The sequence below is a fragment of the Salvia miltiorrhiza genome, chromosome 2 (assembly GCF_028751815.1).
Source record: "Salvia miltiorrhiza cultivar Shanhuang (shh) chromosome 2, IMPLAD_Smil_shh, whole genome shotgun sequence".
Taxonomy (NCBI): domain Eukaryota; kingdom Viridiplantae; phylum Streptophyta; class Magnoliopsida; order Lamiales; family Lamiaceae; genus Salvia; species Salvia miltiorrhiza.
The window spans coordinates 54,787,330-54,812,406 of record NC_080388.1 but is presented as its reverse complement, the minus strand read 5'-3'; the positions used below and the strand labels follow the sequence as shown (position 1 = coordinate 54,812,406).

General features: G+C 33.9%; 2 protein-coding genes across 6 annotated transcripts; both read left to right on the top strand.

Annotated features, from left to right (window-relative positions):
- The first annotated feature begins 2,228 nt into the window (after positions 1-2,228).
- Positions 2,229-7,554, top strand: LOC131010333 (uncharacterized). Of its 3 annotated transcripts, none has more exons than XR_009096531.1 (16): positions 2,229-2,801; positions 2,898-2,959; positions 3,050-3,117; positions 3,235-3,356; positions 3,745-3,850; positions 3,995-4,046; positions 4,655-4,772; positions 4,873-4,903; positions 5,024-5,047; positions 5,137-5,261; positions 5,871-5,952; positions 6,201-6,323; positions 6,483-6,536; positions 6,609-6,675; positions 6,757-6,916; positions 7,007-7,147. XR_009096531.1 is itself a non-coding variant. In XM_057937808.1 (16 exons), the coding sequence occupies exons 1-16, from the start codon at positions 2,615-2,617 to the stop codon at positions 7,339-7,341; spliced, it is 1,587 nt and encodes a 528-aa protein (XP_057793791.1). In that variant the 5' UTR covers positions 2,229-2,614; the 3' UTR covers positions 7,342-7,554. The 3 variants fall into 3 exon arrangements, 2 of the variants coding, with proteins under 2 accessions (XP_057793791.1, XP_057793792.1); XM_057937808.1 differs by having other exon boundaries at positions 6,757-6,787; positions 7,007-7,554; XM_057937809.1 differs by having other exon boundaries at positions 2,248-2,801; positions 3,043-3,117; positions 6,757-6,787; positions 7,007-7,554.
- Positions 7,555-16,652: 9,098 nt separating this feature from the next.
- On the top strand, positions 16,653-24,257 carry LOC131010313 (protein IQ-DOMAIN 32-like). 3 transcript variants are annotated; one of them, XM_057937773.1, is made up of 6 exons: positions 16,653-17,050; positions 20,146-20,703; positions 20,781-20,936; positions 21,225-21,305; positions 21,425-23,057; positions 23,904-24,257. In XM_057937773.1, exons 1-6 carry the CDS (start codon positions 16,967-16,969, stop codon positions 23,921-23,923), a joined length of 2,532 nt encoding a protein of 843 aa, XP_057793756.1. In that variant the 5' UTR covers positions 16,653-16,966; the 3' UTR covers positions 23,924-24,257. The 3 variants fall into 3 exon arrangements, with proteins under 3 accessions (XP_057793756.1, XP_057793755.1, XP_057793754.1); XM_057937772.1 differs by lacking the exon at positions 23,904-24,257 and adding an exon at positions 23,577-23,872; XM_057937771.1 differs by having other exon boundaries at positions 21,425-24,257.
- The last annotated feature ends 820 nt before the right edge of the window (positions 24,258-25,077 follow it).

Here is a 25,077-nt window from a genome sequence, read left to right as displayed (position 1 = left end):
TTTCTTCTCCAATATATTTCTATTCAATTGGTTTCTGATGGGCTTCACACTTTGATGATCTGTCATGCCAACGGACACCGCTGCAGTCGAAAATCCCTTTAAAAGATTTTTTTATCATTATTTCCATTGCTTCCAGTTTTCACTTTTTAAGGTTTATTGATTTCATTAAGTTTCCTAGTAATGCAATTTTATTTTGTTCATGTTAGTACATATTTATTAAATTATTTAAACGAATATGAACTTATAAATACACTCACTTTTTATTCGTCTGGAATTATCCACCAAATTAATTTTTTCCCAAAAACTTTAAAAATGTAATACTCCATAATTCAACTGCACTATCCCCCTCCCACACCTCACCCTCCTCTTCTCTTTTTCTCTATTGTCTTTTTTTTGGAACACTTTTTCTCTATTGTCTTTGTTCGATCTATATTCCCTCAGATATTTATGCCCTTCTTTCACTAATAATTATAAAAATTAATTAGTAAATTCTCTATCTCCCACGAAGATTCAAGAAAATATACAATTAAAAAAAAAGTATACGGACAATTGTTTTCTACAATTTACCTATCTTTTAAAATAAAATTAAATCATTTATTTTTGAATTGGTTGAACAATTATTATTTATGAGATTTCAAATTGAGCAACTAAATATTGATCAAATATTTCATATTAAAAACAAGTATCAGAAATCATGAATAAAAAATTGGAAGATAAATTAGTATTAATAAATTAATACATAAATTCAATCGACTATATGAAACCCTGAAATAAGATGCTAACTGGCTAGATATGATTTGAAGAAGAACAAAACAAAATTTAAGAAAATATAATGAATATAATTAAATAAATAAAATTCGGAGAAGAATCTCCGATAAACAACTTGAATCTAGAAAAAATCCTTGTAGAAAAATAAACTTAACTGCAAAAACTAAAGAACAATGAAAAGCTAAACTTATGTAATGAATTGTAATGTCATGAAATGTGCATTTAAGGTCCTATATATTATTTTTGGGGTAGAAATCACTATGGAGTGAGACGGAGGGAGTAGTTCGAAATTGCTGAAAAATGGATATGGGCCTAAAATTGGACCAAAATGGTGACAAACGCAAATCTCACCGAGTTTACTATACATACTCTTGTGGGACGGATGAAGTATTACTTTTGTCCCTACTATTAAATACTACATTCTACAGGAATTAAAAGAAAGTGGTTGGAAATAAATTCTCGAAGAAGTTAAGACTTTTTGCTTGAAGAATGGTATTGATGTCCTCAATTTGAATTCTCTGTATAAGGTTAGTCGTTCTTATGTGAAAATTATAATTTTACATTATTATCATCTTGAATTCTTGATGGAGTTGAATACAAGATTTAATAATGTGTTTGTTGAATTGCTTTCTCTCAACTTGGTCTTAGATCCTAAAAATTATTTTGAATTATTCAAAAATAATGATATTTGCAAGCTTGCGAGAAAAATGCTATTCCAAAACTTCCATTGATCATTATATTGTTTCATTAGAGTATGAGTTGGGGCATTATAAGCATGATGTGATTGTGATGCAAGACTTTCAAGTGTGTAATTGTTGTGTTAAGTCATCTACCTTCTAAGAATGAAAAGTCTAAGATCTAGGCTAATTCATCTAATTTTGATGTTCCTTAAACCTATTGCTTACATTAAACAAGCTTTTCCACAATGAAGAATGTGAAGACGACACTTTACAACAATAAATGATAACTTATTTGAAGATTCTGTAATATTTTATATCGACAATTTTGTTAAAGGTATAGATATAGACTAAGTTATTGATGAACATTCAAATATTTTAATATATATAAATTTATTGCGTCGAAATATATGTTTTGAGGCAGTCCATTATTAAATGTAAAGCCGCTGATATGAAAGAGAGATTAGGTGAGTAGCGTGTGACTTGTTACCTGCAAAAATAACGCTCTCTTCTTTTTATTGGGGTTGTTACCTGCAATTGCAATGTCACCGTTTCTTCCCTTTTCATAGACTTCAACTTTTGAGCACTAATACTTGCAAACATAAACTTGTTAAGCAAGATTGAAATATCCCAAAAAAAAAGAGACAACTTTTGGCCTAAATTTCCAAGTACAAAATACCGCGGGAACCAACATAAAACCACCGGACAACGGAAAGGCAAAAAGAAAAACCATATCGTAATTATCAAACCTTAGTGGAGTATTCAAAACAAAAAAATATATATCAAAATCTTACGAAAGTTACCATTACCAATAAAGTAAAATCAGCATTCTTGGAAACCACAAACGCTAAAACCCCCCCTTATCTCCCACGCCCCTTTTCCTTCTCTCTCCTAATTAAAATTAAATTAAATTATGCTCAACAACACCACTATTACTAGTGGCAGCTGTGGTAGGGTTTTCAATTTTCAAATATTTGTTGTGTTGCTTTTCAACTCTGCAATTTAGGGCTTCATTTCCTTTTGTCGCCCTTCTTGTAACCCTAGCTGCCGATTAATCCTTTTAATTTTTTGTTTCTTCTGCGGATTTGCCCCCAAGCAAGTGTTTGCTGGATCTTGGTTTTTGATCGTTTTTTGAATTTTTTTGGGCGGTTGAGTTGGGTTGGCGGGAAATGGCGGCTGCAGAGGGGGAGAATAAGGTGGAGGAAGAGGTGAGAGGAGGGGAGCTGCTCTTTTGCGGTACCACGTCGTGGGATGCAATGGGCCGCCGGAGGACCACGGCGGAGGAGAATTTGGTCTCCCCGACGAGGTTGCGCCCACTTATGGGGGTGGATATTCGCTTTGTTGCCTCTGGCTGCGGTAAATATTTCATGGCTCTTGCCTGAAACTTTTGAGTTTGCTTTTGTGCAATTTGTCGCTTATATAGTTGTTTATTTATGTTTTTGTGTAATGTAGTATCTTGCCACTGTGTGGCATTGGATGTGGATGGTCGCTGTTACACGTGGGGTCGCAATGAGGCATGTTTCTTATGTTCTCTGGTTCAATTTCAGATGATATTCTCAGTTTTCCTTATTGTGCTTCTCTATTATGTTTTGCTAAGTGCGCAGAAAGGACAGCTTGGTCATGGTGATAAAGTTCAGCGAGATAGGCCGACAGTTGTTTCAGAATTGTCCAAGTGTGTTAACTTCTTTTACCTCATTGTTCAAATAAACTTTTGTAGCTTTAGATTTGTCTACTTATGTTCAAGATTGAAAGCCTGACCGACCATTTAACATCTGTTCACATTTTTCAGGCATAACATTGTTAGAGCAGGGGCTGGTAGGAGTCATTCCGTGGTAGTGACTGAAGATGGTCTCTCATTTGCATTTGGTTGGAATAAACATGGACAGCTGGGTTCAGGTTCCATAAAAAATGGTGAGCATCATTCTCTAATTGTTAGTCATTTGTTTTCTTTATCATGATCTTTTCAGTCTGGAGTTTGTGCTTGTTTTTATCCATTGATTGACACATTGTAGTTCCTAAATACTAGTGAAAAGCAGGTCAAATATGTTGGAAGTAGAATTTATATACTTATTTATGGGTAAATGTTTAATTTGTGATATGATCATTAGTATTTTCTTCAGTTGTTAGTCAATACCCTGGATAACTTCCCTGCCGTTTGACCTCCCTGTTGAAGTGTGATGATGTTCGTAATATACATTATTTATGCAAGCAATTTTGCTTCCCACGTTTAGCTGATTAGAGAGTTGTGTTTGGTTGGCTTTGCTGCCCTTATTACTAATACTTAATTCTTACTTTGCAGAGTTTGAGGTATCTCCAGTTCGATGTCAAGTATCTGAAGTCAAAAGTGCTGTTTGTGGGGCTGAATTTACAGTGTGGCTCACTTCTGTGGAAGGATCTTCTATTATGTATAGTCTGTGGACCTTTTTTGTGCATTTCCAGCATTTAGTACTGGATCTTTTCCCCCCTGCCCCCTTGTTGCTTCGTCTGCCTAATGGTGTTTTTTTTTTTTTTTTTTTTTTTTTTTTTTAATATTAATTTTTATGTATAAGGACTGCTGGTCTTCCACAATATGGTCAGTTAGGGCATGGTTCAAACAATGAGGTAGGCCCAGTAAAACAGAGTTGTAATATGTATTTATTTAAGTAATCTAGCTAAATTATGTTTATTTCTTCTATCTTATGGTTTTTAGCTGTTTTTACCTTTTAAGTTGAAAACTCTATGATGATTTGTATTGTTTGAAAGCTTGTATTCATGTTCTTGAAAGTAGTGTTTGTTAGATGTTATACCTAATTTATGAGAGAACTATGTCTGCATTTGCAGATAGACATTAATGTACAAATCTTGTACACTTTTTATTCAGTTTAGATATATTCCTAATTTTCTGTGTGTCCTTATTGATCTCTGCTTATTTTTACTGTTTATTCACAAGTTGAACTTAGGTTTTACTGATCCTGTTTGTAGCTCTTGTCTTCCAATTGTTTTTTATGTAACTTTGCAGCTCATAAAAATATGGTAATCGTCATAATTACCTTTTCATTTCTTTGTGATGATAATTAGAAATGTTCATCCGCGTTTTGCTTTTTACATGCTCAAACAATAAATGAATAACACTATGTTTTAAATGTCTAGATTTAATTTTTTTCCTGTGTACTTATGTCACTTGTGTACCATTTATCCGAGTACTAACAAGACAAGCTTGTCATTGGCAGTATAATACCAAGGACAGCTCTGTGAGGCTTGCTTATGAAGCTCAACCTCGGCCTAGAGCTATAGCCTCTCTTTCAGGAGAGACAATTGTAAAAGCTGCTTGTGGAACTAATCATACAGGTATTCAAACAGTTAATTACCTAAAGCAATGTTTTATTCTAGTTCATATATTTCTTACAATGTTCTGGTATGTAATTCCTGTTTGTTTATTTTTTCTCAGTGGCTGTTACTAAGGATGGTCATGTTTACACGTAAGTTAGCATTATTGCATGGTAAAGATTATTCAGAAAATTTAATTGATCTATCATTTAATACAAAATATTTGATTTACTGTGTGTTTCTTTGAATGTCTTATTGTGGCAAATAATTAGGTGGGGCTTTGGTGGTTATGGAAGGTATTGCAATTGTTTTGGCTTATTGGTCATGTTCTTTGTTGTTACCTTCTTGATCATTATGAACTGAATTTCATAGCTGCTAATGACAGGCTTGGGCATAGAGAGCAGAAGGATGAATGGGCTCCTCGTCTTGTTGATGTTTTCACAAGGCATAATGTGCTACCACCAAATTCAATTCTTTCAGCAGGTTCTGCCAACTCTGCATGTACAGCTGGTAGGATTTGCCACCTTCTAGTTGCAACTTTCTCCATTAGTTCTCGGGTTTTCTGCTTCATCTTTATGTGCATTCTTTGTAAGTATGTTTCTGATATGAATTGGTACATGATATTGTAAGGAGAGTTGGACTTGATATTGGTTTATTGGGGGTACAGATGTAGGCTGTACTTGGCTATGAGATCTTCACTTCAATACTTGGTATTAGTGCTATTACTAATAATCTTAATTGTTACTGAATTTTTATGATGCTTCCCTTAGTGTCAGTTTTGTTGAATATGTTATGATAAGTTATGGTAGGAAGGGGCTAGAGTAACTTAGCACCTTGTCAAAAAAAATCTTTTAGTCAAGTCTCTAGTGCTTGGTTTGTTAAAATAATGATCCTAAGGGCCAGATGTGAGACTCTGAATTTACATTGGATTTTGGTATAAATATGTTAGATTTCTCTCAAGATTGTCTGATCATATGCAATAGTACCTGTAGTGCCGATGTGGGATTTCTTGTTTCATACATGAATTAAAATTTCCTCAAATTGATTGATAGCCTGTGTACTGAGATGTAAACTAATTTGTAAGAAGAAAATATTTTGATAGAAGTACATCTTTTGCAGGAGGTGGGCAGCTTTACATGTGGGGCAAGATTAAGAACAGTGGGGATGACTGGATGTACCCTAAGCCTCTCATGGATTTGAGGTCTGCTACTTCATTTATAAAACACATGTTCTTTGAATAGTTTTTTCAATTGATCAGTCATTCCTTGATCAAGACAGTCTTCATTCATATTAGTTGTCTGCTTTGAGTGCAAGGGACCTTGTTCGCTCATTACTGATGTTCTTGTAACTGATTCAAAACTAAATGTCACAAATCTTGCACTAGAAAGATTATTTTCTTACTCTTTATGCCAATGGATTGAGTATTTAACAAGCTAACTTCTTTTGCAGTGGCTGGAACCTGCGCTGCATGGATTCAGGCAATATGCACCACTTTGTCGGGGCTGATTCTTCATGCATTAGCTGGGGTCATGCACAATCTGGAGAGCTGGGATATGGACCTAATGGGCAAAAGTACTTGGTTTTCTAATGTGTAGATTTTGCATGCCACACTTGCACATGCACGTGCACGTGCACGTGCATATTGACTCTCCACAACTTCATACCTGGATCTACGATTATGTAGACAGTTACACAAGTTTTGAGGTTTTGTTTTGCTTCTGCTCTTTGCAGATCATCGGCAATTCCAAAGAAAGTGGACATACTAGAGGGGATGCATGTTATTAGGTTAGTACCAATCTTATGAATTCAGACTAGGTATCTCTGAATAGTCGCTGATATGTGTAAGGTTTTCTGTAGTGTTGCCTGTGGATTTGCCCATTCCTTGGTGGTGGTTGATAGAAAGGATGCTGAGAGAATTGAAGAGGTATTAATTGTTGGACACTCGCCTGTAAAAGTTATTGCAACTGCTGAAGAGTATCTTATTTTCTTTCATGTTTCTTGACAGCTTGAAGTGCATGATGGTAAAGCGGCAGAAGGTATAGTTAGATACACTTGTATAAAACTCATTCGAAACCTATGAACCATAGACAAAATTTTCCAGTCTCATTCCATGAGCACTGATTCAAAGTTGAGAAGCACGGGCATTGCACTCGCTTGTGTTTTCAGTATGTTCTTTTGCCCAGTGAAAGAAGCCGACTTCTGTCTGTGGCTTGGTTTCACCAACTCTCTTGACCATGCATGACTTTTTCATGCAGCGGTAATTGAACCAACTGATAACGGAGCTGATGTGGTTGAGAAAGCTCCGAAAAAGAGTTCTGCTAGAAAACCTCAAAACTCGAAAAAGAGGAAGAATGAAAGTTCTTCGGAGGATGAGGAAGAGGATAACAGTGACTATGGTGGTGACAGTGACGACAGTGATGCAGTCAACGGTGAAGCACAACACGGAGGTGGGAGGAGCTCAGGCAGAGGGAAAGGCAGATCTGCTTCAGCGAAAAAAGGCAGGGGTCGTGGGAGGGGCCGTCCTGCATCTGAGACTACAAGTGCTGGAGGAAGAGGTTCAGGAAGGAGGGGAAGACCTAAGAAGTCATGAGTCTTGAATTCATATATATACACATATTTGATTGATGAAGTGTGCTTTTCTTTACAATTTTCTGGGATGCATTCAATTTTGAACCTGCTCCGAGTAAAATGCAATCCAAGAACTGAGGTATGCAACCTTGTATGTGGTAGAAGGGAATATATTCGAGGACTCCATGTATTTGACTATTTTTTTCTGACCAAGGAAAAAAGGAAATTAGGATAAGATATCTAGAAGAGAGAGCATCGGCCTCTATCAAGTCTTCTAACTAACTATTAGTCCTGAGCAGTGTTTGCTGTGGGTGGAGATACCAAAATATTCAGCTTGCTTGGTTGTGTAAAGTAATCTAATTAGTCTCAACCCAAAATTAACATGGTTAGCGATGCTATGTGGCATGGTCCACGGAGCTAAACTTTATCGAAACTGTCCTGTCTCAGAATCTCACAGCTCATCATCTTCCTGTTTATGGTGATGTTTTTTGATTTGGTGGAAAATATGATGGAGAATATACATTTCACATTTTCTTTCCTTTTCTTTTATATGTCCTGTAGGGTGGATAATATTCTTCCATTCTTTCAGTTCAATTCATGATAATATTGTCATGGTGTATTGATGTGGTAAATTATGTTTTTCACCATAAGATAAAACAAGATGGGGATGATATTTTTTCTTCTTTTTTTTATTACATTTCTCTTGATAAATTTACAATCAAAGAAAATGAAGATTCCATTGTTTAAGGAGCCATGTGCCTTGCACTATTACACATCGACCTAATTTGCTTAATGGAGCTGTGTGAATGAGTCTCTTGAAAGAGATGAAATGTAACCATCTTCTTAGTTTGTGTAGAATAGAACATTACCGCCTTAATCCTATTGTAAAAGGGCCCATTATCGTATGTGTCAATAGCCTCGGATTTTCAATTTTGAGGCCTCAATTACCAATTTGGTGTTGAGTCAAGGAACAATAACTTTGAATGTGGTGTTGAGTGAGAAGGCATTCATCATTGATCTATGCTTGTATGAGGATAGCTAAGTCATAAGGAAAAGGTGCTGCTTAACATTTTTTTCAGTGAGGAAGAGTGAGACGAACGTTGTACTTCACTCTGTCTTAGTATAATATAATGATTGGAAAGCTTTTCTCCATGTGAAAAAAGGCTCCCACCATCTTTTTTCTTTTTTCTTTTTTGAAAGTGCCAAATTTATGCATCACGGTTCAATTGATTGCTATGCAAAAGCTATAGATACATTAATTATAAAAAAATAAAGTTGTGTTCTGGTCTTCCTATTTTCTCATCAAACTTGATGCAGGGCTAGACTTAATGATATCACAGTAGAGATGAGCACATTGAACTTAATTACTTAATTATTCACATTTTATTGAAAATAATGTCAACTATATTTCCCCTCACTGATCACATATTTAGATACTTGTATCTAGTTATTTATTATTTATTCGTGTTTCTGATTTGGTATGGCCATGTAGCACACAACTTTAATGCTAAAAAGATAAAGATGTAGCTAAAGGTAGGTCATGCTGAGTATGATAACTCATTAAGCAAAAGGAGACAAAAGTCACACAACTAATTGATAGAATCTCACTTCACCATTATATTATGTATAAGTTGTACAGCCGTTATCATAATTTGGTTACTGAAAACATATTCATACTGTTCGATGAAGTGAATTTATCAACCACATGATCATCAACTCATTTATGAAACATTTTAATTAATTATATTTTCTTAATTCATTTTTGCGCTTTCACATGTATCAAAGGAAAGCCTTGTGCCAATCCATCAAATACATCCAAATTTGTTAGACATATCATAACTCAAATCTAAATACTATCATATACAAAAAATAAAATAAAAATAAATATGTCGTTATATTTTACGGCATGATCTTCGATCCAATTTCAAAATATTCCGATATTTGAAAAAAAAATATAAGAAGATTACGACCTTTCATCCATGTTTCAAAATTTGCATACAAACGAATTTCCAATACAACAACACACTGCTTTTTTTTTTCTCTGTAGAAAATCATAAGAAGATAAGAAAAAGAAAAAAAAATGAGAGAAGAAAGAAATAAATGTACAACACTCTCGTACTAAAAATTGGCTTCTGTGTTATTTTTTGAAACTTTGGTGTCAGGTCTAGATTTTATTTGCAATTTTAAAGGTTGGAATAATTTTAAAACTCATACCAAATTAGACCATAAAGTATAATTAATCCTTAATATACAAGCTTCTTGATCGTATGTGATCAATGGATGAGATGCATATAATATATGCGCACATAAAAGTTTAGTTTATTGTCATCGATTAATTAGTATTTTATTACACCTAAAACAATTAGAATTTGACTATTCTTATAATGATGGCTAAACCTTTTCCATTCCTATAACAATAGTCAATAATCTAGAATTGTCGACGTCATGTGTTCTTTTTCTGGATAGATTTATCGTGAAAATATAAATATAATAAAAATTTGTGCATTTAAATACTTTATTTGTTTTCCCTTATTTTTTACAAAAAAAAATTCACTATTTTTCATCTTTTCTTATCACTTCAAGGAAGAATAATATTATCACACTAAAAATAAAGTGATAATATTATCCCTCTTCTTGTAGAAAATGAGAAAAAAGAAAGAAGATATAAATTTTTGTTATCCCTTTTTTTTATGATAAATTTATTAATCAAAGAGAACACAGCCTTAAAGAAACACAAATACTCCTGTGCAACCAGTTGCACCGTGCAACTGGTTTTCAAAATGACACTACTTCATTCGGGAAATGATACTTGAACATTTTCGAATGACACTACTTCAATATACAAATGACACTTGAAGAAGTGTCATTTGTATGTTAAAATAGTGTCATTCAGAAACCAATTGCACAGTGCAACCGATTGCACGGGGAGTGTCTCCGTAAGGAAATATGATGCTCTTGTTTCGAAATGCTCATACACCGAATTTAAATACACTTCGATTGTATTTAAATTTAAAAAAAAAAAAACCAAGACAAGAAGTGTCTAATGCCTAAGCAAGTCTTAGGAAGCACAAAAATGTTTGCAATTAGTTAGTGATATGATATGGCATTTGGAGAGCTAGCGGAACAGCCTGTATTACACAAAAGCTTAATGATTGTAAACATATAATTATTTAATCCTCAATTATTAAGAGAGGATTACCTGTCTTCCTCTGTACACACATAGTTGGAGAGAACCTGGCTGCTATTCATATTTTTTATCCATATCTTATTACAATTCTTTTTGGGTTAGATAAACATCACATGTCCATCACTTGTCTTCGAATCTTAAAATCACCCTTTTCTTCATCCCTTTTATATTTAATCTACAATAGCTAAAATACCATTCCATTTCTTCTTGATTTTTGCTACATGTCTAACCATTGGCACATTGCTAGTAAATACTCCTATGTTTATGCATTTAGATCTATCGATGTTAAACAAAAGGCAAACACTTATGTTATGTGCTTGTATTTACTTGTACGCCACATTCATTTTATTTAATGTTCATCAATTTTTAATTAGGATGTATTGTTGATCCCTTATAAATCTTCAATTAAAATTTAATTTATAATGGACACACGTGCTTCCAAGTGTGCCTTTATTAAAACAATAATATGAAACTAATTGCTGGATTTTTTTTATTCATTTATTATACGAATATGTAAAATATTAGAAATCGTGCGTGTCGGATCGTTATCGAGTCGACACGACATGATAAGGTTAAACATAAATACAACCTGTTAAGAATTTATTCGACACGAACACGAACACGAACACGATACGATCTACGTAGAAACGATATATAGCAACACGATTTGAATCGTGTTGACACGACACGAAAATGACACGATCTAATAAAAATTTAACTAAAGACGATTTGGTGGAAATGTGATAAAAATAAGAATTAAAATAAATAAGGAGTGACATGAATTTTGTGTTGCTTGACGGCATAACAAAGGATGTGATTAGAAAAAAAAATTCAAAAATCTAAACTCCTAACTTTAAAATAAGAAATAAAATAAATATTTAATAAAAATAATAATATTTTTTCTAATGGGTTACACGAATTCGACATGAAATTATTGTGTCCTTATCAGGTCAACACGATAAGGACTCGAACCTGATAAGGCTTAACACTAACTCATTAATTTCGTATCGTGTCCAAAATTATCTGTATTAAAATATATGGATGAAATTAGGTATAAAATTTATTTGATAGTAACGTACTAATCATGTTTTTAATAATAATAATAATAATACTTTGTGAAAAATGTAAATTATACCAAAATTAATGGTGAAGATTATTTATTTTTTTATTATTATTTGATGAATTACATAAATAATAAATAAAGAAATAAATAAATAGATCGCACGATGGTGAACTCGAATTCAAGACTTCAAGCTTTAAACATTAACCATCTACAACATACACATGTTGACGATTAATTATTATTATTATTATTTGATAAATTATATAAGTAAATAAAAAAAATTTAAAGACCATCCAATGAATAACTCAAATCCAAAATTTTAAATCTTAAACATTAAGTTTCTACCGTTGAACCAAGGCACGCACACGCACGCAAATAAGATTAATTATTTGTTAATTCGTTGGATGGGTTACTGAGTAAAGGTCATAAAGCAACTCTACCTAGGCTCTCTAAATTAAATTATTCTTATATGAATATTTGTCTCTTTTGAAGTTTATTAAGTACAACTCATTAAATGAAAACATGATTACTCAAAATGGACACATATGATATGACTTATTCAAAACACATCACATAGCACCTGCTGATTTCATTTATCGATAAAAAGGAATTAAATTAACATCTGTATTCACCCATAATATATATTCCAAATAAACACTTTTAATTCCAGAACTTACTTCTATGTTTCTTCGTGTGGTTCTAACCACGTGTACATTATACACAATGGTAATATGTCATTAAATAATATATAGCGTTATGAACTTATTTATTTCACAGAATTTGCTCCATTATTTCGAAAGGTGAAATTAAGGGCACCTTTTTCTTTAGACAATTTTTTTAAAACCAAAATATTTTGAGGCAGTGTGCTCTGAGCCTCTGAGATTTAGGACTGATGAACATAAATTACACAAGAAGTGTTTGAGTAATTGATTACTATAACCTGCCTGAAAAAAAATTGATTACTATAACCTTATAAACTACACACTGATAAATACTGTTAATATAAGTAACTTCTTAATTATGTTTCTGTAGCAAGAGGAAAAACTCCAACATTCATTATTATAGTAGTATAGGTAAGGTGATGATTATATGTACGGAAAAGATAATTATTTTATTTAATTTAAAAGTGATATTTTTCGTTTTGAGATGTGATATATCTTGCGCTACGTCCTACGAAATGAACATTCCCCTTTTTATTATTATAATAATAATAATTATTATTATTATTATTTGAAACGACATTTCCCTTAATTCTGATTCTGAAATTTAACAGAATTAGGTCGGTCAACGTTTGACAATATATTGGCCTAAAGAAAACATGTAAATGAACAGGCCCCACTATCTGTGCTATATATGTGTTTATATATTTAAATTGGATAAATGACAAATAATCATTATTTTTGGAGAAAAACAGTTTCTGTTACAGCTAGGGATGGCAGTGGATCTTGGACCCGATCCAGATCCGTGGATCCAGATCCGTTTTTACGGATCTGGATCTCAATTTTTTGGACCCGACGGATCTGGATCTCAGTTTTGAAAATGGATCTGGATCTGGATCTTGAAATTGTAGATCCAGATCCGGCCCAGATCCGACCCGTGGATCCGTTTTATTTTATATATATTTTTTATATTTTATATTTAGTTTACTAATAATATTAACTAAATTAAAAATAATAAATAAATTATATTCAAAAGAATAAAAACTAAAAGTAATTAGATAAAAGTATTTTGTGTTATATTTTTCAGGATGGAAATTAGATATTGTTGATTTTGTGAAATTTTTTTAATTTAATTTAAAAATAGTAGATCCATGGATCTGGACCCGTGGACCCGCGGATCTGACGGATCTGGATCTGGATCCAAAATTTTCAGATCCACGAATCTGGATCTAGTATATGAAAACGGATCTGGATCTGGTATTGGCCAGACCCGGTCCAGATCCGGCCCGTTGCCATCCCTAGTTACAGCTAATGATCATCTATTAGTATCCAATTACATCATTATCTTAAGATGTATATATATAATGATAAGAGATTAGCAATAATGTCAGCGACTCAGCGATGATAATTCTCTCGTTCAACTATAACATAAAATTGACCCTTCAATATGATTTTTTTTTTGAAACCGACCCTTTACTATAATTGCTTAGACATATTTAAGCTTCTTTTTGGAAGACCACCTTTTGTTAGATACACCCTCCATCACATAAAAATGTACATTATTTATATTGATATAAGTTTTTTAATATATATAAATATTTAATGAGTGTGTTATGAATAGAAAAATGATCGATCTTTTTATGGGTAATATTGAGAACAGATTAAGATATCGGAAAAAGTTTTTTTGTTTTTTTAATATAGATTATCAATTAATAATTAAATAATGAAATTTAAAAATCGCGTTAGATGAACTTGGGCCTAAACTCATTGACTTTAGACATTAATCACTTTACTGTTAAATCAACACATTTTTTTTGGATAAATTAATAGCATTAAATAAAAAAATTTAAAGGCCGCACCACATGGAACTCGAATCCAAGACCTTTGACCTTGAATATTAATCCATTATCGCTTGATCAACATACACACATCAACCCATATTTTTAATGTGTTATGAGTGTGTTAATATTGTAAATAAGTTTAGAGTTGAGATAGTGGGAAAAACGATCCACTTTTCTATGGTAACATTGAGTGTTTCTTTTACTTTGTGGTGCTCTAACGAGTTCGCACCACTTGTTTGATGTTTTTGGTACTCCTAGTACCACCCCAGTTTTTTAATGAATTTTTTATTGATCAAAAAAAAAACATTGAGAACAACTTTTTAATGGATAACATTGAGAATAAGTTAAAGATGTTGGAAATGAGCAACCCCCCGCATATTAATGAATACTAAACAATAAAATTAATTTAAAGATCCTGAAACAGTGTATTTAAGCTAAAACTTTGACTTTAGATATTAATCACTTTATTGCTAGGTCAACACACATACATACAGATATAGCCCAAAAAATACGTTTTGACCATCAACAAATTTAATCACGCATTGGTATTTCGGACAGACAAAGTCAATATCACGAGAAAAATTAATTTTGTGAAAAAAATCAAGCGAACACTAAATTTTGTGTAGAAAAATCAAAAGATGAGAAAATGTTGTGTATTTATACGTAAATAATCATTTGAAAATCATCCAAATTTCAAACTCTATCAAAGATGGTGTATCTTCTCATTTAAAATCGATTTTAACAATAGTTTATTTATACTTAAAAGAATATTTACTTGTCCACTCATTTTTTTAGGTGATGCATATATAGTTTAAATTGTATAGTAAGATGTATCTTTAAAAATGAATGGTGGGTGTAATAATTTGATGCATTAATTGTAAAATGCTGAAAACTGTGTGTATAGATTCTCATTTTATTTTGAATGTTCTATGCATTTATTAGTTCACAAGTGCATTTATCTTTGACTATTCATTAGAACTAGAACTTTTCATTATATTTGTAATTTTTTTATATATACAAACCAAGAAAATATTTTGTCAAAACGAAATATGTGCCATTTGGTACTAAAACTTCCATTCCTGATGAGATATTAAAAAAATTGCTATCAAAGTCCTAATGACTTAGGATTTGATAGCAATTCTTTTATATATCTAATTAATCATAATGCCATGCATCAACATATATTTATACTTCATCTGTCTATCAATTCGTGTTTTAATTTGTCATATTGGTTCATCCATCAATTCGTGTCCTACCAATTTTTAATAATTATTTATTTAATAAATAAATCATTTTTTCTTAAAAGTCATATCTCCATCTCCACTGAACAAATAAATCATCTACTACATTTTTTCTTAAAACTCGTGCTCCCTTCCCCTAGGATACAAATTGGTGGACGAAGGGAGTATAAGATAAAAATTTATATGCAGTCACATGATACATTCAATTTAATTAAATTCAATTAGAATTTATTAATCATAATAATAATTTAATTAAGACGAATGCACTGTAGATATGGATGCACTGAAATTTGCCAATATGCCTAATTATATAATATTAAAATTAAAAACAACCCGTTCCATTCCTCTTCCCCAAAACCCTAATTCTCCCTCCCCACCTGCCGGCACCGCCCCTTATCAGCGTCCGTACGGTCTTCTTCCCCATATGCGTCTCCGTCTGAGTCCATCATCAGCGCCTCCAAGCAAAGAGTTAGAAGGTTGCGGGCCAGCGGGGGACGGCAGTGACGGTGAAGGAGGGGGAAGGGAACGATGGGGGAGGAGGGATTTTTTTTTTTTTTAATTCAAGAGTCATCTTTTTGTTTATGTGTCATTTTGGGGGGGGGGGTGATAATTTCATTTTCGATCGCCATAGTTCATTTCCGACAGTCACGTCGGAAAAATTTGATGACTAGACATAATTTAGGAAAATAAAAAATTATGGATTCCACGAAAAAAAAAGAAATAAGTATAATTTCAAAATTGGTAAAAACATTTTGAATTTACATATTATTAACTTTTACTGAACTAAATTACTTGATATGTTTATCAATTTCTTAAAATACTTTCTTGAAAGTTGAAAGTATTCAGGAAACCCAAGTACGTTTACATGATGATACATAAGCGAAATTCGTAATCAACTTATTGTTTAAGTATTTATTCTTTCGAGTTGAATTTACTGTTAACTTTTAGCAGTTTAAAATTAGGATAAGATTAAAATCCGATAAAAAAAAAGGATAAGATTAAAATAATTTCACTGGTTCATAAATTGGACACAAAACATCCATTAATCTAAAGATTTTCTTTTATGCTAGTGTCGTTATTCAAGACATTAACAAAACCAAAAAGAAAAAGAAAGAGGAAAGAACAAATCCATCGAAATCATATAAAACCCCCCAAAAAGGTATACTTATTTCGGTTGTAAAATCCAAATATAAATAAAATAAAAACCCCAAAGGAGCTATAGGAGCTTGCTTTTTAAGTTAAAAGAAAGAAACCCAAGTAGTAGTAATAAAAGACAAGAAATCCAAATAATCTTCTCTTCCCAACGGATATAACGTAGATGTAGTAACGTCCAACGTAAGATTTGAATGATACAATCGGAATCCAAAAGCAAAGTTAATTAGATCTAAGGGGGGATGTTGACGTCCGTGTTCCCCGATATTGCCCCTTTTATCTGCTTCAATTCCAACTAAAATATAATCTAAAATAAACATAGTAATTTCCAACAAAATACATTTCGAAATTTTACAAAAAATATTTGCTAATTTAGCATATGCTATGTTGCTCTAGACTGGTAGGCGGTAGCCTGTCACTCAGAAAAAACAAGAGCACACCATTTTTAGAGAGAGAAAGAGTCAGTGAGATCACACAAGAATTACGAGAGAGAGAGAGAGCGGTATGGGAAAATCAACTCCGGCATGTTTCAGGATCATCAGCTGCGGGGGCGATTCTGTCGAGCATGACGATCTCCAAACTCCCGAAGTATATGCAATATAGTATTTTTTTTTAGCTGCTTCCATTTTCATGCCTCTCTTTTTTCGGTTTATGAATTTGATTTGGAGTTTGGAATTTGCGGTCTATCGAGAATTTTATTGTGGCTTTGTTTCCAGTTCTCTCTGAATCTGAAATATTTCCTTTTGTTTGAAAGTAGTTTTCATATCATTAGTTCACCCGGTTTAGTGGCTCACATTTTGAATTTATTGGATTGGACATCGATTAACGTGTTTCGTAACGAATATGCTTTGTTTCCTTTGATCTTTTTGTCAATTTGCTGCTCGGTCTATGACAGAGACCGTGATGGTTTTAAAATTCATTGTGCTTGCTATGCACATTGGAAAGTTGAGTGGCATATTAACTGGAGACCTTGATGCTGTATTTGGCAGCTTCGGATGCTAAATTTTGGAAAATCTGATCTTAAAGTAGATCTATTCGTGATTATGGAGTAGTTGATTTAGCTGAACTCTCAATGTGTAGGTGCAACATAATTCCTTTTATACATTATTGATCAGGTTCATTATCTAACTGGTGTATCCTTGGAAATGGAAATTTCCATGGAAATCTTATTTGTTCTTACTTATTTCCTTGTCCAGTCTTGCCCCAATTTTATAGACAAAGATCAGGTCAATGCCATTGTAAGACTATGCAGTTGGAATGACTATTAATGGCTGCCAAAGTGTGAATTTATTTTGGTGTGGTTATTATTGTTCGTTTGATGATGCTTGTTGGTTCACTTGTTTCAAGTCATGCAATTCCAATTACGGTGTCTTAGCCATTTGTCACTTTTTGTAGCATACGAGTCGTCTTCTGGACATCTGGCATTGTCCATTCAACTTGTGCTGCTTCATCTTTGACTTTTTTTTTATTTTTAATATTCGCTATTAAGTTAGACGAGGCTGTTTGGATTGCAGGGTTAAGCTTGTGTCTCACCAAAATCATGCGTCTTTAATGCTAAAATTAAGTTTTAGTACACTCATCATTCTAAGAGTTTCATAAGAATTTTGAGTGATATCTTTAAATTCATGTTTTATCTTGGCCCGCATTCAGCTGATTTCCTAGTCCAATCCCTGGCATTTAATAGTGAAAATTCTCTTCAGTAAAACTGAAAATGTTTATCTTTCCATAGTAATCAGAACCCTTAGGCTGTTGGGATGCAACTTGTGCATGACGGGAGCAGAAAATGATATAAATTTTAAAAGGAACTATCTCATGATTTTGTTTTTTATAATTAGAAAAGTTACTTGAAGAAAATGTTTAATAACTGAAGTGCATATATTTTTAAGATATTTGACGCAGAAGCTTAAGAAGAAATTATGTTAATGAACTATCGAATACCTAATAAATGAATCCTAAAATGACTGTTGCCCTCTCCAGTCAATCATCAAACTGAATAAAACCAAACAAGACACATAATGAATATATATACTGTTTATCTATTTCTTTGGTGTATTTATGTAGAAGATATCAAAGTACTCACCAACTTCCACTTAAATGTCATCATTAGATACCAGGTGGTTCTCTAATGCAAAAATATTTTTTCTCTCGCAAAGCTGATTTGCTGGAAGAAACTGTTTCTTTGCCCACTCATTGTTTAGATTCTGTAGTATATGACCCTCTCTTGTCACTGAGTACACTTTGGCTTAGAAGGCGGTTGGCAAATGAAATTAATAGATATTATCATTGTACAATAATCTCTGTTGAATGATTGCCACACTCCTAGCTTCTAGTGGGAAGTGGTGAGTTTCGTTCACATCTGACTTTGTAAAGACTTGTTATGTTCGGAGGTTTTATATTTGTGATATTGTGTTGAAATTTGAAGTGGAAAATCTATCTACTCCTTAGAGCTTCATGTAAGTTCGAGAAATCTCCTTTCCCTTTTTTCTTTTGTAGTTACAATGTGCAATGCCTTATTGTGAAAAGATGTTCAAGCCAGCAAGTCGACCTAAATTTTGGTCATCATAGGATTTGTTTTGCTTGAGTAGAAAAACACATGCAAAAATTATAACATACACGCCAAACTTGGCTACCAACCTTAGGAAATTTAATGATACTACCTTAACCTGTTTATTTGTTTATTTGTTTAGATAAGAAACTAGGAAATTATTAATTAAGGAGAGTAAAGTTACAAAAAGGATAAGGAACCCCAGATTGTATGTAGAAAGCTATTGCACACCTCAACTTCATAATGCACCCATTAATCCATAATTTATCTGGTACTTCTAACTGTTCTGTCTAATATCGTGGAATTTTCTTTTTTTTCCGCAACCTCTTAAGAATTTGAATCCCAGATACGTGACAGATACATAACCTCAATAGAATGTAGCATGACATATATTTTACTTAATTGATGCTTATCTTGGCAACAGCTACTTGCTTTGTGTGCCTGACTAAATGCATATTAGTAGGCTCGACAAATATCAGTGGAAATTAATTAACTTTTTATGTAATTTTAATAAATGAAAATTAACGTGTAGTAACCGTAAGCATACACCTTTTATCTTGGTGATGTATGGCTTTGATTCATTTGACAACTCTGTATAGTGTTTGACCTCTCTGGCATCTGCTGGTAGGTTTTTTCCTAGACAAGTTCTTCATTGCCAGCAAGTTTCCCCATGCTTTTAATGATACAATTCCACATAATATAGTAAAAAGATTTGGCACAGTTTGAGCTCCATATATTTGTATAGGTACATGATTTTATAGTTGAAATGGTAGAGACCTGCGTCCATGCTCTGTATTATTTGCTATATTTAAAACCATGATTGCATTTTCACAATACTGTTTGTTTCTAAAAATATACTTCTCGTATTAATCATTGCTCAGGGCATACATGAATGATATCTGATTGTTGTTTCAGTGCAATCATACAGTGTTGCCATCAATAATTTAAAATTAACTTTTTGCATGCATTTATTATGATGGATACTTGTACGAGTGGCCGAGTGCCCTTGCTGATTAAATATGATCTTGTGAAGCTTGGACTGATTTTGAGATTTAGGGGTCAAAGACACTGACATTAAGTTTTGAGAAAATATCTATTTTGTATCATTCCTCTTAATGTTATTTTAACTTATTCACAGAGCAAGGCCTCTAGTGATCGGCGTGGGTGGAGTTTCCGGAAGAGATCTGCTAGACATCGCGTACTGAGTAACAGCGTTACTTCAGAAGCACCTGCATCGGCCAGCAAGGATAGCCAAGAATCTATATCTGTCAACTGCCAAGTGCAGCCTGATCTGACTATTACGGAGAAGACCACAGAAATTCAGCAGAAAGAAGAGAAGACCTCAGTAATTCAGCAGAAAGAAGAGAAGACCACAGAAATTCAGCAGAAAGAAGAGAAGACCGCGGAAATTCTGCAGAAAGAAGAGAAGACCACAGAAATTCTGCCGAAAGAAGAGAAGCCCACAGAAATTCTGCCAAAAGAAGAGAAGCCCGCAGAAATTCTGCAGAAAGAAGAGAAGACCACGGAAATTCTGCAGAAAGAAGAGGAGACCATAGAACTTCAGCAGAAAGAAGAGAAGCTTGAGTTGTCTTCTCTTCTGGACTCGAAGTTGTCCATAGAGGATGACACGGGAGCAGATGCACCTCTTGATGAGCACAGTATTATTTTAATCCAGACTGCTGTTAGGGGGCTGCTGGTATGCCTCCATGTTCTTGTATTGCATTCTAATTTAATGAGTCATAGTTATGCATCATTCTTGTTTTATCTTATCAGGCTCAACGAGTTCTGTTGAAGCAAAAAAGTATAACCAAATTGCAAGCTGTTGTCAGAGGACACATAGTTCGAAGCCATGCAGTGGGAACTCTTCGGTGTGTACAAGCCATCATTAAAATGCAAGCTCTTGTTCGAGCACGCCATGCCCGTCTACAGGTTAAAAATTATTGGACTTGATTTACCCCCCTTGTATTCTCTGTGATTAGGCGGCTCGTCAATGACAACCTAAAAACCCTAATCGCTTTCAATTTCAACCAATCTGTAGTTGGAATAGAGCTGTGCATTTAATACTGCAAGTGTGGAGTCGGAACAAATCTACCTCTTACTATAGGCAGCCTTATGATCTATCTATATGTAGAACATGGAGTAAATAGTTTGCTGTTCATCCTTATTCTTTCCCTTACAAACTTTTAATTTAACTTCAGATCATTCCTTTATTTTCAGAGTAAGAAAGAAGCCAAAGCAAGTCAGCCACACACTTATGTTTCCATTGAGAAACTACTTAGCAATGCCTTTGCTCGTCAGGTGAATGAATGTTGCTGATACACTGTTTGTTGGAATTTAAGGATTAGTTTTTTCTTTAATTCCATAGAACAGGGCTAATTTATTCAGACCTTGACTTGGTTACTGAATTTTGATGCAAGCTCATGGAAGCTTCACCAAGGACCAAACCTATAAACATCAAGTGTGACCCCTCAAAATCTGACTCAGCTTGGAAATGGCTGGAGAGATGGATGTCTGTTTCATCGGTGAGCAACAAAGAGCCACATGAGACTGAAGCAGCAGTGGAGCAGCATAAGGATAATCTTGGACATTCTGGTCGCAGCATGGAGGACTTTTCAGTTCAAATAATTTCTATCTCAACAGATTCTGAATCTGGTTTTGATGCAAGTATCTTAGACATCCATTCAGGAAAATCTAAATCCCTGCAGAATAGTGATCAATCAGATCCAAAATGTGAGGTAAAAGAATCTTCTCCCTCTGAGATAAAAAATACAGATTTGGTTGATGTAATGGAAGAGGAATATCTTCCCAAAAAAGAAGAATCACAAAATGAGGAAGTACTAAATGAGGTGGTGGAAGTGGAATATTTTCTCAAAAAAGAGGAAACAGAAATTGTTCAGGGAGCACCTGATTCGGAAGAGTTTTCTAGCATGCAACCTGAAACAGAGGTGAAACTTATTTCAAGAAAGGCAAGTAATCCTGCTTTCATTGCTGCACAGTCAAAATTTGAAGAACTGAGCTTGGCTGCCCCATCTGCAAAGCTAAGCACTTCCTCAAGTCATGGTCCTGGAGTTGAATCTAATTTGGATGAGGTTTCTTCTGCAAATCAAGATCAACCAATCAGGTCTGAGGACAAAGACAGTGGATTAGTTGGCAATCCCACTTCCAATGCTTCCGCAGTTCAAAAAGGTAGCTCTGAGTGTGGGACTGAACTTTCCATTTCTTCGACCCTAGATTCACCAGATAGGTCAGAAGAGGCTGGAGTCAATGTCAGTGGAACGAAAACAAAAGCTTCAGATAAGAATGATCACTCTCGAAAAGGAGAGAATTTAGAACTTGAGGCTAAATCTATTGTGCTGGAAACTGATCCTTCAACTAATAACACAACTAAGTTGCAGAGAAATGAAAGTGTTGACTCAGTTTCTGGTGAATCTCTAAATTCTTGCATACCTGCGGATACAGCACAGCTGGACAAGCCAGCAGATCTAAGCCACCTAGCGGTGGAGCCGGGATCTGAAACAAGCCACCAGGTAAACAGATTATCACCTGAAGCTTCTCCCAGAAACAGTGCAGCTACTCCTGAACTTCTAGCAACTCCTTCCAGCCAAGTGTCTGTTAAACGGAAGAATAGTAAAGGTGAAAAAAGTCGGTCCAATCGCAAGATTAAGCATTCGTCAGATGATAAAACCCCCTCAAATCAAACTCCAGATTCTGCTTCTAGAAGTAGCTTGGATCAGTTACAGGAACATAAATCGGGGAAGAGGCGAAACTCCTTTGGTTCAGCAAAACCCGAAAATAAGGAGCAGGAACCAAGAGATAGCAGTAGCAGCAATTCTCTACCAAGCTACATGCAAGCCACTGAATCTGCAAGAGCCAAGACTATTGCGAATGGATCTCCAAGATCAAGTCCTGATGTCCATGACAAGGAGATCTACATAAAGAAGAGACATTCACTTCCTGGTACAAATGAAAGGCAAGGATCTCCTCGTATTCATCGCTCTCTGTCTCAGGCACAACAGAACACAAAGGGAAATGCAAGCCATTCTCCTCAAGGTATTTTGCTAACTTTCTCATGTTTTTTCATATATATATATATATTCTTGTTGATAGTCATGCCAATTGCCACGTACCAGTTTCCCTCAGTCTGAAAAGCATCTCCAGTCTCTTTAGATTGCTCATATTTGAAACTTATTGTTAAGTGAACAACCTACAGCTAGATCTTAAGTTGCCTTTCGTTATTTATCATTGATATAATCCACACAATTATGGTACAAACCGCTTAAGGCTGTAATTATTTGGTTCTCTTTTGCTTAGTGGCAAAGAAGGTGCATGATATTGATAAGATTTTCATTAAACATGAAACATTAAACATCAGTAAGGTTTCCCACTTGCAATTTAGTGATATCTTTCCACTCGTGGACGCTGATCCCTAGTTGATTATAATGGGAAATGATATGGGGTTACTGATTGTATCTTCATACACCATGATAGTCTACCATGGACCTTGCTAGACCATCCATGCACGTTAAGGAAAATTGAGTGATAATGACTACCATTCTTCTTGTGGATCAGCAAAGATGTTTAATGTGGTTGATTGCTGAAACACACTACCTCACAAGACTCACTCCACACACGACTCAGTTGTTACACAAGCTGGAGCTGGGGGAGTTTAGTACACACACATATGCAGAGAAAAGGTCTTGGGTTGTAATAATGTATCCTTAGATTTGTTGGTCGCTTCTTGATTACAGATTATGCATGCTCATATGTTTATTGCCATTCTGTTTCATTCTTTGCATATTTTGTGCGGGTTCAGATTATGTTTGGAAGTTGTGTGTATCACATTTAACTATTTTTAAAACGCCCTGTGCTTATATTTCGGAAACCTTCTTATTTCAGATCGGAAGTGGCGACGGTGAATACTGATATTTTGGATGATGGGGATATATCTGACCTGTCCAATAAGTATTTTTAAGTTGGATTGCTTTGAGAGATCTGTTGCTTTGTTTGCATGCATAATATGAAGAATATATAGGTATAGTACTATTCCAATTGGAGAGATGTAGAGACACCGAAGATTGCATGTAAGTTACCAGATTGTTGTTTCTCTTTTTTTCCCCCCTTTGATTTGCTTTCTTCTGATCTTTTTTTCTTTTTTAAATCAAAAAATGCTTGATTTTTATATTAACTTGTATTGGGTTTGGGCGAACGCTATTTTTACTTCTTTGGCTTGAATTTCATTTATATTTTTCTGCATAGTACTTGCCTACTGCTATTTACTTTTGGGTAAATTCCATGTTTGGATGACATGCAATGAATCGATCTCACATGGTACCACGTATACAACACTTTTCCCTCTTTACTTCTAGTTTTTATTTAGTATGCTGTACGGAAACACTCCCTCCGAATTCAATTCTTGAGTGAAATTGTAACTGGTTTTTCCCCTTAAATTTATGGATTATAGTTATAATTATGTTGAAGGGATCAAAATTATATTGCTTTAAAACATCATTGTCAAAATACACAAATATTTCTAAATTGTAACTATAAATAACATTATCGTAGAAGCAAAATGATTTGTATTTTCCAATAAATCCTATAAATCAAGTGATTCAGTTTTAATTAAATATTTTATAATGACATAGAATTCCTCACTGTAATTTTAAGTGTATATAATAGTTAAGTTAGTACTATTTTATATCAAAATTGAACTTAAAAAAGGGTTCCAAACACCGCCTGAATACAAGTATTAGTTTGATTGTATTATAGCTTGACTCATTCACAACCTTATTTACTAACGGATATAGATTTTCTACGTTATTAAAAGTGTGATTGTGTAAAATTTACTTAAAAAAACCGTGTTTAAAACGCGTTTGTGCTTAAATTTTATTATTATTATTGGATTTCAAGACTGATTTGTATATTTGGATGACATTTCAGAAAAATGTGGTTAAGATGAAGGAGGTTAAACTTCATAAGAGTGAAGAAGAGCTCGATAGAAGTCCGTATGTGAAAGTAATGTGCGGATCAGAGCTCAAACTATGGAGATTGAACCAAACATAAATGTTGTGCA